This window comes from Salminus brasiliensis, chromosome 1 (assembly GCF_030463535.1).
Source record: "Salminus brasiliensis chromosome 1, fSalBra1.hap2, whole genome shotgun sequence".
Lineage (NCBI taxonomy): Eukaryota > Metazoa > Chordata > Actinopteri > Characiformes > Bryconidae > Salminus > Salminus brasiliensis.
The window spans coordinates 11,579,505-11,597,493 of record NC_132878.1 but is presented as its reverse complement, the minus strand read 5'-3'; the positions used below and the strand labels follow the sequence as shown (position 1 = coordinate 11,597,493).

The following is a 17,989-nucleotide window of genomic DNA, read 5'->3' as shown; positions in this document are numbered from 1 at the left end:
CAGCCTTTCTGACAGGCTGGCAGAGACTGAAAAACTTTGAAATGCCTGAGCGTAGGGGAGAGGAGGACAGAGATGATGGCTGGTAGAATGCCAGCCTCTGTGTTGAGCACATCACCAGCATGAGCATGTATTTCCATTTAGATTTGTGTTTGTTTCTGTGTTGTGCTTGTCCTTTAGAGCACAACTGTACGAACCGCATCATGACACTCGCAGTGTGCTGTTTTTTCTCCCCAGTATAGCCTTTTATACAGCTCTAGCATGGCAAGCACTGTAGCAGCAAGGGTCACATGCACACACCACACACAGTTTTTTTGCCATATGCCATAAACTAGTCAAATTCAGCAACATTATGTAGAATTTCTACCTTAAAATAGCAGCTTCGGTATCATGCAGATTCTCCATTGACTGTAATAGGGAGAATAGCATCTCTGTTGCTGCCACTCTGAGCTTGAAACACTGCTAACTGAGCTAGGACGACGCTCACCTGTACTTTGTAACGCTGCATATCCCATATTTGTGTAAACCTCTGTAGCATTACTCTATGCCCTCAGTCCACAGGCGTCTTTTACTTTCAGTGATGGTTTTGTATCTCTCAGCTTGTCCAGAGATGCATGTGTTAAGCGTTTCCTTTAGTGGTGGTTCAAAGCACAAAATTCAGACAGGCCCATCCAAATTTTTGTAACTGAGTGTCCTGCTATCCCTTTCTGCTGTTACACTGTGAATTTCCCCACTGCGGGACTAATAAAGGACTATCTTATCTTATCTTATCTTATCTTATCTTATCTTATTCCACTTACTGGCTATAGGGGGATGCCAGGAGCAAGAAATACTCATTCTTGCATAATGCTGCTTTAATGAGCTCATACCTATTAATTACCAATGCTATGCCACATCTTGGACTAAAAAGCCACACCATTTGGTAAATTACCACAATGCATAAATATTTGGTAAACAAGCAATATAAAATGCTAAATGCTTGTATCAAATGATACAATGGATTCCACTCAGAAAGGAAAAGCATCTGCATATTTCTATTGGGTTCATCCAGACAGAGTCTTTTTTTTTGTTTTTTTTTTGGCATGATATGAGGGGTTATCACGAAGGGCATACTCATACTGGGCCTGGTTGCCTAGTACTGTGCCCGAGCACAAATGATTGTCCTCCCTCCCCAGTGTCACAGGCCTGCGCTCACATTTCGCTTAGCGCTCTGGGCCCAAGTACACTTACATCATCACAATGTGGCTTTTTGAGTTAAAGAAATGTGGCGCTACCCTATCTGCTTAAACTGCCAGATTTGGACTGCGCACACACTGAATTTCAATTTTACTGATGTTATTTACTCTGAAGCTTCTGGATTTGAGCGCACTGATGCACATATTTCTCAATGTCCTTAATTTTTCGTCAAGGCTTTTTTTTTTTGTCCTGGCACTAAAGTGGTGGAACGAACTTCCGGCAGAGTCGCTCGCTGTCTTTAAATGCAGACTGAAGACCCACCTCTTCCCGAGAGTAGTTGGGCGAATAGTAGAATGGTCACCTTAGTTACTGGTGTTTAGTAGAGTCTAAACTTAGAGGTATCTTTGAATTATTAGTCTATTCAAACTAGCTGAGGTTTTCCTTGGGTAAATAGCAAAGCACTTTTGTAAGTCGCTTTGGATAAGAGAGTCTGCTAGAGTGAATGTAAATGTAATCTTGCTTCACAAATAAGGTTTTTATGGAGGCAGCATCACTGATCATATCTGAGTTTCGCATCTAGTGTGAGTACCGTGCCCCATCCCCCAACTGAAACCATTCTGAGTGCTTCTGCCACAGAGTTTGAGTCTGCTTTAAAAGAAAGAATCAATACTGTCAATATTGAAAGTAAAAGGCTACAAGACTAGAATAGAATAGAATAGAATAGAACTGCATGATATATGTTGGGCCAGATTCATACAACGGACCAGCTTTACAGCTTTAACAACCTTTTAACACAAGAATTAGTGGTTTATCATCTGTATAACATTTGGCACTAATGCTCTTGTTATTTATTTGCATGAGCTGTTCGGGTGTACTCATACTAGAAGCATGCCCCGCCCCCCAGTTCATTTAAGTAGTGTGATTGCGCCAGTTCAGATGATCTTGTGTTTAGGGAGAAGAGCCACAGCTCATTCAAGGGTTTCCAGTAAATGCTTTTGCTACTGTCCACAAACTAATATTTCTGATTTTGGTTTTTGGAGTTTATGTTCCCATACGGTGTGAAGCTTGACTACGTTTCTCCTGTACTCTATATTTCCAAATGTTTGTGGACACCCCTTCTAATAAATGCATTCAGCTACTTTAAGTTGCACCCATTGCTGATTACAGATGTGCACACCTATTGTCTAGTCTCAAATTGGACAATTTTCCAGTGGGCATTTCTAAAATTGAATCCTTCTAATGAAACCTTAACCATGAAATAAGCCTGCCTTCACAAGTGGCCCAAATGCACATGTGACTCTGATTGCTGATTTGTGTTTGGGTGCCAGTTTAAACTGAATGTGATACGTGTGCAAATGCGACCTTGGATTTGATGCAACTTTTACATCATTATTTACGTCATCTCATCAATCACAAATCCATCATAAGCTCACAGACTAAGGGAACAGACTAACAAGTTACTATGGTTACACTTCTCGTCTATAGTTTAAGTGGACAAGTGTGCCAGTGCAATCAAACCACCACCTATTCAAAATCAGGTTCACTTGAAAAATATCAGGTGTGCAGGAACCCTTTTTCAGGACAGTATGTAGAATGTACACCCTTAAAACGGGGGTTCTTCAAGGGTGCTTTAGTAAAGGCAACTGTTATTATTATCGAAATATAAGAGGGTTTAAATATAGCAAGAGTATATAGTATATAGAGTGTCTCTTATTAATGACTTTGCGCTCATCAGCATTTTTTCGGTGAGATGAGCCATCTCTTTTGTGGTGCAAAGATCAGCAGAAGTCATACCGCGCCCCCCTGCTTTCTGTAGTGGCCGAGTATCTTATTGTCTTAGGCTATCAGCTAAATATTGCAACCTCATGCCCAACGCCAGTAGAATGATCTACTGCTAGGTGATATAATGTCTTTCTAATTAACCAAGAAACATTTATTCTTGCTTTTCAACCCCACTGACCAAAATATTAAGACACTACCTGACCCAAAAGATAGCCCACAGTTTAAGGCATAGGCCTATACAAGAGAAAACACTCATTTTGCAACATCTTGCCTTTATTGGAACCATCAGATTAGCTAGTCAACTGTCCTAAGGACCAGGCATTATTAGTATGCTATTCAAATTCAACTTAAAATACAAAGCACAAAAAATATCAGGCCTAGTCTATACCAAGTAACAATTTCAGTGCAAACAAGGGAAACCAAGGTCTTTTAATATTTAATAAAAACGATTGCATCAATTTGCATATTTCTTGTTGTTGTGCTCTTTTCCTGTGAGATTTACATGCACCATGCCACCATGGGACAAAGGGTAAAATTGCTGTACAGTACAACGTAAAGCGGGACAGGTGGTCACCCTGTCTACTGCTCCTCTACAAGCACAATCATTTCAGTATGTAATGGAGTCTTTGTGTGTTCCAGGCTCTGGATGTGTGGGCAATGGGGGTGACACTCTACTGCTTTGTATTTGGGAAGGTAAGACTATTTACAAAGAAATGAGCAGAGTTTAGTCCATTTTTTTGCTCAAGAATGTGTTGCTAAGCTGTGTTATGTACCTTTCTTTGTCTCTCTCTCTCTCTCTCTCTTTTTCCTCAGTGCCCTTTTATTGATGAGTACATACTAGCTCTCCATAACAAGATCAGGAGCAAGTCAGTGGAGTTCCCCGAGATGTGAGTTCCTCTTCTCATCTCTACCTTTTGTGTGATCCATCAGAGGGACAGGGAGATAAATGAGTGACAAATGCAAACCACTTCAAGCCTCAGGGACTGAGTTAGATGCTTTCAGCACAAGCATGTGGTTTGCAAGACTAACCTTCGAAAAATGAATGAGAAATGAATTAGATGTGCCATTGCCTTACCTAAAGATAAGATTGGGTGATTTTTACATTTCAGGAGATCAGGAACAGACTAAAGAAGGCAAAGGCAGTAGGCAGAGCCCCAGCTTCTCAAACTGGAGATGCCTTTGGTTTTTTTAAGCTGTTTAATAAATGCTGAATAAATGTAGCAATTATTGAGCATATATATCATGTCATGTGCAAAAGTCAGACAGAGCCACCGTCCATTTATCTATGTATCTTATTTCCATCTCTAGTTAAAAGTGGAAGATCAAAAAAAAAGGTGACCCCTAACAACCTTGCCACCTTGCAAAACTGCCTGTGATAAACAATACTTAAATATTTTATCTTGGAGAGGGAAGAGAAAATGAAGCTCCATTTGCTCCAAAAGAGCATTTGATCAAACTGCTGGTGTTCTCAGAACGATGGACTGACCACCTCATAGTCCAGACCTCAACATCATTGGGTGGTTGGTATTACTTTGTTGTTGGGAAGCAGAAAACGCTCCAACTTCTAAGTCTCCTGAAAAGAATAGAAGCTGTAATGAAGGAAATGGGTGAACATACTGACTACACTTCTGACATTTGTTGCTGTTGATGCTTCTGTGTTATCATCTATCCAACACTGAAAAGTGAAAAAACATCTACCAAATGTCCATTTTTGGGAAATTTGGTAAAAACTCTAAACTTTCTAACTTTCTAGGTAAACTTCAAGAAACCATTTAAAAAATAGTGTTTAGATGATGGCCTACAACTCCCACAAGCACAAGCTTTCACATCTACACTTTACAAAATAGCAGGGCTAGTGCACAAATGTTTGATGTTGCACATTACCTATAGTAATAATAGTTCACAAATAATTGACTTTGAGTTTTTGACTACAACGTCCATGAGCTTGTGGAATTCACTAAATATTTGAATGGGGTCCGCCTGACTCACAGCTGCTTAACATGTAAACAGTTTCCTGGTTTTTGGAAGAAATGGAAATATAGGGATATCCTCAGCATAGCAAAGATTGAGCTCATGTTTCCTGATGACTTTACCTAGAGGTAGCGTTCAGGGAGAACAGCAGAGGCCCTAAAACTGAACCTTGTGGGACTCCACAAGACATTTTAAAGATAAGATAAGATAGTCCTTTATTAGTCCCGCAGTGGGGAAATTCACAAGTAAGATGACAAATGTAAAATGTTTCTGTAAATGATTTCCCACACCAAAAACACTCACACACACACTAAGTATGATTTAATCCGCTCCAAATCTGCCCTGTAAAAGCTTCCCTTACTTGCTATCAACATTAGACTTAAAGCAAATTGAACAAAGCACACTTCAGACACCAAGCATGTCTTAAATTATCAGCTGCATCTGGGGTGAGGGGAAAACAGCCAAATAGATTATTTGCCAGACTATTTTTAAGGCTAATGGAACGTTACTTTTGCGTAAGGGTGGAAGGTTGGAGAGGGCTGAATAAAAAAAAGAATAGATTTGTCCTTGGAAAAGCATCAGCGCAGGCAGAGTACCTCAGAAGAGCTTGGTGCTGTGAAAGTGATTGGAGCCGGGGGTGGGGGGTTGGGGGGGGGGTTGCCTACAGCTCGCTCAACCTCTCAGTCTTTGAAGTTCTGCAGCTCTCTGAAATATGAAAATAAAAATGTCAATAAAATGTCTCTGTTAGTCTCCTCTTATGAAACAGGCCTTTTCAGCTCTTTCGAGTGTGTAACTGCACGAGTCAGTGTGTGTGCGCAGTCTCACGTGTTGGCTTAGAAGCGCGCATGTGTTTCTGTGAGTCGAGAGGCATATCTGAGAGATTGGCAGCTGGAGTGTGTGGTTGGACAGGTTGTCATCAGCTAATGAAAGCGTTTTCTTGAGAGCCTCTCACACCCACACATGCTTGCGGTCACACACACGCACACTCACTGTTCGCAGATCTCATCTCGCATGCAGCTATGAGTCTGAAAACCACACTGTGACTTTGTAGGGCTTTTAGATACATATGAGTTTAGAGAATATGGTGCATGTACCCACTCGTGGTGTTATTTCTTGCATTTGTGTAGAAGTCAGAAACCCTGCTGTTTGAGATTTTTTGATTGAATGCTGTAAGATAAGTGTGTGATGATTTAGGCATGCAGTTTGCATAATTCCAGTAGCTTTTTCTCTGTCAGAAAAACTGAGTAAGACTTTCAAACACACACGTTAAAATAGTCTGTGCACGTACACCCTTGTGGCACACAGTGTCAAAATATTGGTAAGCCTTAAAAGAGATTTTCCAGTCATGGGTCATGTCTCAAGTCTTTGGGTTGTGAGTCTAAGTTGAGTCTCTAGTCTCTGGGATGCAAGTCTCCATCAAATGTGGAGTCTCTAGGCTGGGAGTCCAAGTCGAATCTCGAGTCTTAGGGGTGCATGTTGAGTCGAGGCTCGGAGTCGAGGCTCGGAGTCGAGGCTCGGAGTCGAGGCTCGGAGTCGAGGCTCGGAGTCGAGGCTCGGAGTCGAGGCTCGGAGTCGAGGCTAATTTTTGCTTCTCCTATTTGGGATTAGTAGGACCAAACAAGTATAAAAACTAAACTTAGTCTTTGTACATAAAATTGTTTTTGCAAAAGGCAATGTCCTCATATGAGGCCAGAGGGTCAAAGATTTAATCAAATAAGTATGATGCTGCAGAGAAGCCGAAATCTAATGTCCCCATATAAAGATGCAGAGGTGTAAGTCTCGAGGCTCTAGCCTCTGAGAATCAAGTCCTAGTCAAGTCTTGAAGCCTCTGTGATTCAAGTCCTAGTCGAGTCTCGAAGCCTCTGTGATTCGAGTCCTAGTCGAGTCTCAAGCCTCTGTGATTCGAGTTCTAGTCGAGTCTCAAGCTTCTGAGAATCAAGTCCTAGTCGAGTCTCGAAGCCTCTGAGATTCAAGTCCTAGTCGAGTCTCGAAGCCTCTGAGATTCAAGTCCTAGTCGAGTCTCGAAGCCTCTGAGATTCAAGTCCTAGTCGAGTCTCGAAGCCTCTGAGAATCAGGTCCTAGTCGAGTCTCGAAGCCTCTGAGATTCAAGTCCTAGTCGAGTCTCAAGCTTCTCAGAATCAAGTCCTAGTCGAGTCTCTAAGACTCTGAGATTCAAGTCCTAGTCGAGTCTCAAGTCTTTGGGATGTTTTAAGTAGGGCTGGTCAATATTTGATTCCTTCCTCTGATTGTCAAGTGAGATTGGAGAGTCTCATGCTGTCCCACTGCTACATGCTGGGCTTTAGAAGAGCTGTCACTTGCCTTCCTAGAATAGTACAGTATGGTAGGGCTGGAAATTGGTTATGATTAAATAGTAGTTTTGGATCAAATAGTAAATCAGGCTTTTTGAAGATCAAAGTAGGTGAATGTTGCTTCAATACTTTAAATGATTTATTAGACAATTAGACATAGCTATCACCAAAATTTACATAATTTAAATTTAAATAAGCAAATATTCACATCTCACTGTGGAGTTTATTGAGTCCTAACGGTTGTGTTGTGCATTGATGATCATCTTTTGAATCCCACATTGATGTCACGGTTTCTTTCAGCTTGGGGAACTTTTAGAGGACAAAAGAAGCTTTGAGTTGTGCTGCCTTTGAATTGATTGCCACCCAGCTTCTCTACCACTCTCTGTTAAATTCAGTCTGTCTGCTTCTAAGCTTTTACAAAATGATTGTCTGACAGCAGATGTAATGATAGCTCTGGCACTTTTGTTGTCTGCTTGAGGATTGCATTTTTTGTGTGCGAGTTTGTGTGTGACTGCATTCAGGATTTTCTGTAACAGCTGGTTGTCATTTCAGTGAGGCTTTAAATGGGTTTGCAGGGAACACAGAATAGTTTATGTGACTGCTTGAAGAGACCGATAAATCTGCGATAAAGCAGGATCACTGAAATGATCTGGGTCTTATTGAAATGATCAGCAAAAGACCTGATGTCTGTTTGATCTGCAGCCTTTTTTTACTGATTAGGTTGGATGACTTGAATTTTATTTCCTTCAGGCCAGCCGTCAGCGAAGGCTTCAGGAACCTGATTCTGAGAATGCTGGACAAGAACCCAGACACCAGGATCACTCTTCCTGAGATCAAGGTGAGCTAACAGGGTTTGAGAGATAAGTCCGCTCCAGGTGTGGTGTAGTCGGGACAACAAAGAGTCAAACTCAAATCTCAATCAAAAAAGGTTTTAGCTTAGAGCACGGGACATTTCCAATACAGTGAAACCTGTATAATCCTTTCAGGTACGCACAAGATTTCTATCCAAATGTCAGATTTACTGACTTGGATAGATTTTTAATTTTATTTTTATGTATATATTTTTTATAAATATTATATATATATATATATATATATATATATATATATATATATATATATATATATATTGTTGGCAGGGTAAAAGACCATGAGATGATTTCTGCTATGCATTAAGTGACACTGACTGCATCATTTACTATTTTCGTTTAATACTCAGTTTGCTCTATGACTTCATTGTCCTGTTTAAAAATTTTATGATGAAATTGAATTGCTCTTAATTTGCAAGATAGGGCCAGTCATTCTGATATCAGGGTCTGATTTTTTCCTTTTTTTAACCCCCATGAGAATGTTGGTTGCTAAAAAAAGCTTAATTTTTCAATGAATTTCAATGAACAAACACATAAATGCTCACTGGGTCAGTAAGTTAGTAAGTGTTAGCATGGCCAGACACAATGTCATCCTGTAGGCACAATGTCTGTCCCCATTTCCCTGTGTTATTATGGGCTTTCCCTAAATGCACAGTAGTATCTCTGGGTATGCACCAATTTGTAGCCTCTACTTGACATATATTCACAGAAAACCCACTACATTTAAGCCTTGCAATATGTCTTTAGATGTATTATTTGTTTGGTAAATTCTCATTCCATAGCATGTTATCTTCATTACCAAAAAAATGAAAAAAACTCTGAGTCATATCAGAATATTATGACCATTCCTGGTTTGCTGCACGTGTAAATAAGCAAGCACACCAGTCAGTTGTAGCAGAGTAAAAAAACTATGGGCAAAGAACACAATCTGACCGATGTCCAAAAGGACATCATGATAGGGTACCAGGTGAAGGGTGGTAGCATCTCGGAAACTGCTAACGTTGTGGTTAGCAGCACCATTGATCTTGTCTAGAAAAGCATTTTAGCCTGTAAAATCTCCAGATCCCATCCCTATGATTGGATGATTAGAATAGATGCAGGTAATCAGAAATACATTGAAAAATAACAAGAATTTTTCATTGTAAGAAAGTAGTTAATCTTGTGAACTAGTCTGAAGTATTAGGCTTGGTTCTGGATTTCTCCTGGACGCCCCTAGCTGGACACCCCATTCCATCACCTGCTCACCTGATTGGACATTATTAAGCACTGATTTACCAAACCAGGTGTTCGATGACAAATAACACTATGAGGAGTGTTTTGGAGATGTTTTAATGACCACAGTGATGTAGAATGACTACATGTTGTATGAATGAATGTTTATTCTAATAAAGTGTTTTTCTAGGCAAATGAACACTTACTGCCCAGAAAAGGAGCTGTCTAAAACCTTTGAACAGTACTGTATATCTTAACGGTGGGCTGAGCAAATCTCAGACAGATTACAGGTGTGTGTATGCAGTCGACCATGATTTGTAATGGGTACTAAGTGAAGAACTTGATTCCGTTCTGGAAACTTCTGTCTGCTGTCTCAGGGTGGAAATGTGTAGGTCAATAACACACACACACACACACACACACACACACACACATACACACACACAGAATCCAGGCCATGTGTCTTTACCTAAATATGAAATGTTCCATTAAAGCGGAACTCCCCTGAGGACAGGAGACAATTTGGGGAGCTGTCCTCTCCCTCTGCTCTGGTGGATGGGGGTTTTTAGGGCACATTAGTACCTTTCAGTATGTTTTGAAATGTTCACAGCTTCTGTTCTTTAACCTTTAGAAGGTGCAGCTACTCTATATGGACAGAAGTATTGAGACACCTGCTTATTCTGTGTTTATTCTGAAATCAAGAGATCACCACCCCATCTCATCCCCAACTCTCCAACTTTATACCCCTCCAGCCCACCCTGGCATTAGGCATGGTCCCAATTTTCAGGTTCAGGTTTATCTGCTTCAGAGAGTCCTATTCTGTTGGCAGTACTTCTTTACAGAGACTAGACAAGCTGTGCATGTGTGTATTTGCATCCGTGTCCGCTATGGGTGCCACCTAAATAAATTGAGTGTATTCGTTAAAAGGGGTGTCCACACACATTTGGATGTATAGTGTTATTGCTTCTGATTAAAAGAAGCACATTGTCTCACTTGTAGCTTTTTGAAACAAGCAGTGACGTTCTGTCGACGTTCTGTGCAGTTTAAAATTTTCGATCGATACCATGATTGTGTTTGTGCACAGAAGAGCTGATATGTATCATTCAGATTTGATGAGAAATTATGGTTTTATTGAGTAAAAATCCATATTTGGCTTAAACCAGTCAGACCTGTACAGAGTGTAAATGTAATCAGCACTGAATGTAAATAGAATTGATTATACAGTATTATATGTGTATTAAACTACTGCTCAAGCTGGTCACGCTAGTTAAACAGACTGACCAGCTTAGCTCTTGTCTCAAACAGCTCCTGATTGAGTTTGATGGTCTACCAGCATCAACCTAAACAGTTAGTTACTGGTTAACTATCATAACCAATGTTGTTCACCAGCATGACCATGCTGGATAACCACTTAGGTCAGTGGTGGCCAACTGGGGGTGGAGTCCAGCACAGTTTACTGATTTCCAGACCTACTAAAGCAGGACATTAGCAGGTGAGGTGCATCAGGTGTGCCTAAGCAGAAAAAAAGCACAAAACTGTGCGGGACTCCAGCCCTCCAGGGCCTGAATTGTCTGTCCCTGACCTAGATTTCAGTATGACCAGAATGACCAAGCTGGTTGACCAGCAACATGTTGTTTACCAGTGTGACCAGCTTGACTAAACTAGTCAACCAGCTTGGTGAAGTTGGTCATGCTGATAAATCAGCCAAACCATCAAACTCAAATGAAAACATGCGCCCTGTTGGTCAACCAGCTTAACCAGCCTGCTTACCAGCATAGCTCTTGTTTTTACCTGGATGACCAGCTTTTTAACTACCATGACCATCATCAAGGACCAGCATATACCACCTGAAACCAGTTATCAGCAAAAGCTTCTGCAAATCTTGAGCTGGAGTTTTAGCAGGATAATTTAGTAATTGTGGAATTATATTGAAATGAATTAGCAAGATGATAATAATTGGTGTCTAATAATTGTTCTATTAATGGCTAGTTAATTGGACATTCTTATGGCCTGATTGAGGTTTCATACAGTTTCTTGTGTGTGTGTGTTTGTACAGCTGGACCCCTGGGTCACTCAGGACGGTGCTGACCCACTGCCTTTAGAAGAAGAGCACTGCACCGTGGTGGAGGTCACTGAGGAAGAGATTCAAAACTCTGTCAAATTTGTCCCCAGTCTCTCTGCTGTGGTAAGTGTGTGTGTCTGTGTGTCTGTCTGAGTGTGTGCAAAACCGAGCTTATGTATGTAATGTGCAGGCTTAGGTATAGTCTTTCTCTTCATCTGCTTAAAATAATATTACCCATGAGTGATGTCTTTACTATATTTCTCTCTCTCTCTCTCTCTCTCTCTCTCTCTCTCTCTCTCCCTCTCTCTCATGGTGTAGATCCTGGTGAAGGCCATGTTGCGGAAGCGCTCTTTCGGGAACCCTTTTGAGTGTCCCAGCAGGAGAGAGGAGAGGTCCATGTCAGCCCCAGGAAGCCTGTTAATGTGAGTACTCCAAGCTCACACATGTCTATATCTCTGGTAGTCTAGGTGGCCGAAAGCATTGCAACAGTCAACCTAGATCACATCCAGAAAGGATGCTATCCGTCCTGTACACATAACAGTAATATAATATAGTAATATTATTATTTACAAAAACTAGTAAGGCTACCTCTGTAAGGCATGTAAGGCCAGATTCATAAATCACGCCAGCAGGTTTACTGTGACAAGGATTACCGGCTTTTCTTTCTCCTATTCTGTTGGATTTACCAAACAGTGTGTTTAGAATCTGTAGCTCTGTTTATGGGACTTTCTCTACATGCTGACACTCAGGCACTGAGCACTGGTCATTAATATGCATGAGCTCATTAAAGCAGCATTATGTAGCTCTTTTGAAAATCGTGAAAATCATGCTGATGATCTGTAATAGGGAAAGTAATGCTAATCTGGGTTCGGCACAGCAGAGACACCATTCATGTTTGCGTAAAACCCTGTAATATTACTCTACCAGCTCAGTCCACATGATTCTTTTACTTTCAGTGGTGGTTCTGTATCCCTACGCTTGTAAAATGCATGTGTAAAGAGTGTCCCTTAGCGGTGACTTAAAGTGCAAATTCCACTTCTTGACTGTAGGAGGAGCCCAGGAGCACAAAATACCAGTTCTTGCATATTGCAGCTTTAATATTTCAGTTTTAGGAGACCTGTAAAAAAAAAAAAAAAAAAAAAAAAAGACTGCAGCCAAAATAACGGTGTGCTGAGCACCTGCACAGTGACCTCCATTTATAAGGAATACACTATATGGACAAAAGTATTGGGACACCAGCTCATTTGTGTATGTGTCTTCGACACTTATCTGTATCATACATGCAGATAGTAGATTATCAAAAACTAGGTAGTATTGGTACCCAACCAAGAACTAGGACAGTCCCCTTTTTTATTTTTTTGGTTGGAAGATGCACTTTTGGGTGGGGTTTTGTGGACAGACAGAGTTGGGTTTTTTTGGTGGAGGGAATTCCAAAATTTAGCCTCCACATTTAACTCACCAGTGGAAGTGAACACACACACACTTGTGCCTATGGGCAGTGAGCACACACACCCAGAGCGGTGTGCAGCCACCTCAACGCTTATTCACCTTTTACCAACTTCAATATTGTAACCTGTTGTTGTCCATAACTGACTTTTCAGGGTAGATCAGCCACTGTCAGCAATGACTTTACAGTTCTCTGTCACTGTGATCATCTACTTCTCCTTACTAGCCCCTCCCTCTCGCCTCCTGCCCCTCTTTTCACCCACAAGGTGACCACATGAGCAAGGTCACAGTGTGCCATTTGGAAAGGCTTGTGTTGCTGTTTGAGCAGATGAACGGGAGGGACACGCTAATAAGCAGCCATTACCTTCCCCTCTAACCTGCGGCGAGCGTTTCCATAGTAGCGTGAGTCAGTGACATTTACCTGTGTTCAGTTCCTTTCTGCCACTCTGAGCTGCGGCTACACAACCCTCTGTACACCAGGACTGCCGTGGTTGTGCTGTGCAGCTCTTTGGCCTGGCTGTGGCGGTGCTGTTGAGGCGGAGTGTCTAGACTGCAGCTTCATTAATGATTGATCAGCTCAGGAGACGCAGGACTGAGGACGCGTGTCCAATCAGACCGGACTCCACTCTCAGTGTCTGTCAGAACCTCCGTATTCACTCCCTTCATTATTAACACCTTTCACATCTACTGTTTCTCACTCGCGCTCGCTCTTACTCTCTCACTCTCCCTAACAATCTATCTCTCTCTCTCTCTCTCTCTCTCTCTCTCCTTTATTTTTCTTTCAGTATTCATTCTCACACTTTCTTTCCTCTCCACTTTATCTTTCTCTCTCTCTCTCTCTTTCCATTGTCTCTTTTCAGGCTTTCTCCTCATTTTCTCCTTCATTTTCTTTTTGTCCTCTTTCTGTCCCTCATATTTATTCACTCACTTCTCTCCTCTTTCTCTCTCTTCTCTCACTCTCTCTCTCTTCCTGTCATCATTTTGTATCTTTCTCCTGTTTCTCTCTCTGTCTCTATTGTGCTATTTTGCTCTCTGTCATTTATTTACTCTCCCACTCTCATCGTTCTTTCTCTCTTTCTCTCTGTGTCTCTCTCTTTCTCTCTCTCTCTTTCCATCTCTTCTCTCTCCCCCCCCTCTCTCTCTCTCAGCCTCCCCCTCTCGCTCTCTCAGCCTCTCTCTCTCTCTCTCTCTCTCTCTCTCTCTCTCTCTCTCTCTCTCTCTCTCTCTCTCTCTTTTTCCATCTCTCTCTCTCTCTCTCTCTCTCTCTTCGCAGATTGGCGGTGAATATACAGTAAATTCAGCTCAAGGCCGGCAGATAGACTCTGTGTTCAACCTTGATGCCACTCTCCCTCATTCTGTAACGAGCGCTTTCTCGCACAAGCCTGAAAAGCCTTCACTCTAACAAGCTTCAGACCTTAACCATCACCTGCCAGAGCCACAGCACTTACACTGTGTTTAAGGGTCTGGACCTCTGGCACTGGTTTCATTATGGCTCCCTTTTTATTTTTTCAGGCTTTGTCTCTCACATGTTCTCTTTCTAATGTGGGAAAGTTTTGTTAAGGTTCTAGATGCTGGAACACTGTATAAGAACGTTAGGTTAATCCTCCTCAGTCTTGCGGAGACAGTGTTTGTATTATTAACTCTGAACTCTGTCCTTAGTCTGAGTAGCACTCTGTGTATTACAGTATCACACATTCAAATGATTGACCCGAGGCCCTAATTATGAAAGGAGTTCTTGTTTACGCTGCTGCTGCTGCATCTGGGTAAAAGCACAAAAAGCAACAGCTCCCCCTGGTGGTGAAATAACTCTCTGTACCAGCTTTAATTACTCTGCTTCATTCCTGCTATCTAATGCAACCTCTCACTCTCTGTGCAGTGCATTTGCATCTCTTTAATAATTCAGTGTCAACATTAATTATACTCTCCCTGTGACTTTCTCATTAACCTTTCATTCTCTCTCTCTCTCTCACACACACACACACACACACACACACACACACTCTGTTTTAGCATCCAGTTAAGCATCCAGTGAATCATGTGTTGAAGGTTGATAGACATCATTCAGTAATAAAGAGTTCATTCTGTGTATTTAGGTGTATTCACAAAGTGTCAGATTTAGGACAGGCAAGTTTGTGAAAAGTTGCTGGAAGGACAGTCTCTGAAAGGATCCTTTTTTTTTAGCGTAGTGTCTAAAAAAAAAACAGCTTTTAGCCCAGTGTCTGAAAGGACAGCTCTTAGCACAGTATATAAGCGGGCAGCTTTTAGCACCATGTCTAAGCGGACAGATTTCAGCACTTTTAACGCAGTCTCTAAAAAGACAGCTTTTAACACAGTCTCTAAAAAGTCAGCTTTTAGCACAGTGTCTGAGCGGACGGCTTTTATCTCTTCCTCTAAAAAGCTTTTAGCCCAGTGACAGCTTTTAGCGCAGCCTCTAAAAAGACATCTTTTAGCCCAGTGTCTGAGTGGACAACTTTTAGCATGGCCTCTAAAAAGACAGCTTTTAGCCCAGTGTCTGAGCGGGCAGCTTTTAGCGTGGCCTCTAAAAGGCCATCTTTTAGTCCAGTGACAGCTTTTAGCGCAGCCTCTAAAAAGACAACTTTTAGCCAAGTGTCTGAGCAGACAGCTTTTAGGGCGGCCTCTACACAGGCAGCTTTCAGCACAGTACAGTTTCCGAGCAAACATTTTAATTTTTTTTTAGCACAGTCACCAAAAGAACAGTTTTGTTCACATTTCCTGGAAGGACATTCCTGGTATGGTCTTTGTCTCGGTTTTGTTGCACTGTTACTGAATGGATCACTTTTAGCACAGTGGCTGAAGAGACTTCTGTAACCCATTCCCTAAAAGTAGTTTTTAGCACAGTCTCTGAAAGGTCCATCTCCATCATGTTTTTATGAAAAGTGATCGCCCCTCTTACTCCAACAACCTCTGAAACTCTTTCCTTCACTCTCTCTCTCTTTCGGTGCAGGGACTCGTGGCCATTCCGCCCCTCTTTAAAACTCCACCCCTCTTTAAGGTAACTGTGTGCTGAATGACCATGTGTATGGTCATCATGCTGTATGTTGAACTGTGGGTCAAACCCTGATGTTATGATGTTTGTGTGCCCACTGGTTGGTCATTCATGAATGTCAGATTGTTGTCATCCTTTCTTAATGTGACATTCATGCTCTGTGTTAGCAGTGTGATCGGTGTGGCTGTTGTTGAATGAGCAAACCTCAGAGTGTGGCCTTGTTTGTGGTGTTGTGTGTCCCTTCCCCTTGCTGAAATCTGCCGTTTGCTGCACTCAGACCAGTTTGTGGGTGTTTTTGGTGTCTGGTCATGGAAAAACATTCTCTACACATCCAAGCTCATATTTGTACATGGTAAAGCTCTGCATTTACTGAAGCCAAACATGAGCAGTGTCCAGCATGTAGCCTTCCACTATGAATAGCTTTAAAAGATGCATTTTCCCTAAATGGCAAATCAAAATCAAGGAAACAATGGATTTGATTGCATTCGGCCACAAGAGGCTTAATGATTTCATGTAGGATTTCATGGTGGATGATCCAGCCTGGATCACAAACGCCAGTGGAGTTCATCACAAAGGGGTTGGATGGAGCTCTGTCTATTTAGAAAGGCAGTTCTGCAGTTCCACTGCCCCACAGCCCTTTACCAGGGGGGAACACTCACCTCTGGATGTTGCTTGGCACTGGGCATGGTCACCATAAGCTCATGTTTGGCTGCATCAGGTCATCCCATCCATATTGGGAAATTATACAAGCTGTGTACACACAATTCTCAGCATTGGGTGCACCTTAAAGTAGCTGGATTAACTAACTAGACATTTGGACATGAAACTCCAGTGCAAAACGTATGTCTTGGCTGATGAACTATATTAAGAGTAAGGTGAAAAAGGTGTAAATATTTTTTTTGCTGAACCATTCTGTTATTATTTAGTATTTGTTCATAACAGTCTCGTATTTTGATGGCTGTTTTCTTCTCAGAAAGGGAAGCAGCGGAGAAGCTGGAAGAGAAGTGGAGCTGGAGGACCTGCATGAAGACGAGCCGCCCTCCTCCTGAGTGTCTTCGCCTCTGATGACTGTATGTTCTCGTCCTATAGGCCCTCTCATTTACTCCGACTGTACAGGCACATGTAGACCTCACTGCTACAATATTCTCTCAGAGGAAAACAAAGATACCTTAAACACTGAGCGCTGCGCTTTCTGCTGCACTTGCAGTCTCCTTAAGTTCAGTTCCACTTACCCTTCCTGTTTTTAATCCTCCTACATAGTGGCTTTTTGGTATTGTTGTTTATAAGATAAGCTTCTTCGTGATTACTTATTGCTTGCAAATAGTTAAGGAATGCCCTGGGAAATTACTGATTGATATTAAAAACATATGTCTTATTTCTAAGACATTTTACATTTCTTCAACAGCTATTTCACAGCATTTAAGACTGTGACTATCAAGAATATTACTATTCCACTTTAGTTATGGGACATAAGCTTTTTATTTTTCTCATGCATGTTCTTTTTAAAGTTTAAGAATTTGTTTTAATGTTGTAGATATCCAAATAAGCTCTTACCAATGTTTGAATGAATGAGAGTTTTTGCTTGTGAACTCACATAATCACATTACAACAGATGTAAGCAAACATAAATAGTTACCTATTTTGAAGAAAGTACCTGGTGTTGGATGATGATTATAAATTGGAAAGGATTTGGTGGGAAGATTAATTGTCTTGACCAAGTATATAGTACTGGGATTTGAAACCATAACCTTCCACTTGCTGGTTTACATCTCTTACCTATAGGGTACCCGCCTGGCCTGGGTGTTTTAAATCACACAATAGTTGACCGTGATGCTTTAAAAAAGCTTTAGACCTAAGACTTGAAACTGGGGCCGTGAAATCTTGACCCCATTGCAACATGGTCATTTGTGCCTTTGCCAAACTGTGATTTCAGCTATAACTGTCAGCTATGGCCATACAAAAGAATGGCTATGAATAGCCTGTCTGATGCCTGAGACATAAATTTTTGGCTTTTAATTTAACCCATTAATGGTGAAGGAGCATGTGGAAGGCATTGTGAGGCAAAATAGTTCCAAAGGCTGCCTAGTTTTTGGTTTTACCACTATTTTACCAATATATTATCAGCAATGTCATATATAAAACTCAGAGGGCATGTGTA

At 41.4% G+C, this 17,989-nt stretch overlaps 1 protein-coding gene across 3 annotated transcripts in view; it reads left to right on the top strand.

Moving 5' to 3' along the window:
- The window catches only part of camkk1a (calcium/calmodulin-dependent protein kinase kinase 1, alpha a), a 118,122-nt gene that overhangs the window by 92,156 nt on the left and 7,977 nt on the right, over positions 1 to 17,989 (top strand). For 2 of the 3 annotated variants that reach the window (XM_072667538.1, XM_072667460.1), the window contains 7 exons: positions 3,595 to 3,648; positions 3,769 to 3,842; positions 7,986 to 8,073; positions 11,373 to 11,501; positions 11,697 to 11,800; positions 15,790 to 15,837; positions 16,805 to 16,901. In XM_072667538.1, the coding sequence (XP_072523639.1) occupies positions 3,595 to 3,648; positions 3,769 to 3,842; positions 7,986 to 8,073; positions 11,373 to 11,501; positions 11,697 to 11,800; positions 15,790 to 15,837; positions 16,805 to 16,880 (573 nt within the window). In that variant the 3' untranslated portion in view covers positions 16,881 to 16,901. The remainder of the gene's footprint in view (positions 1 to 3,594; positions 3,649 to 3,768; positions 3,843 to 7,985; positions 8,074 to 11,372; positions 11,502 to 11,696; positions 11,801 to 15,789; positions 15,838 to 16,804; positions 16,902 to 17,989) is intronic. The other variant, XM_072667620.1, reaches the window with a different exon arrangement.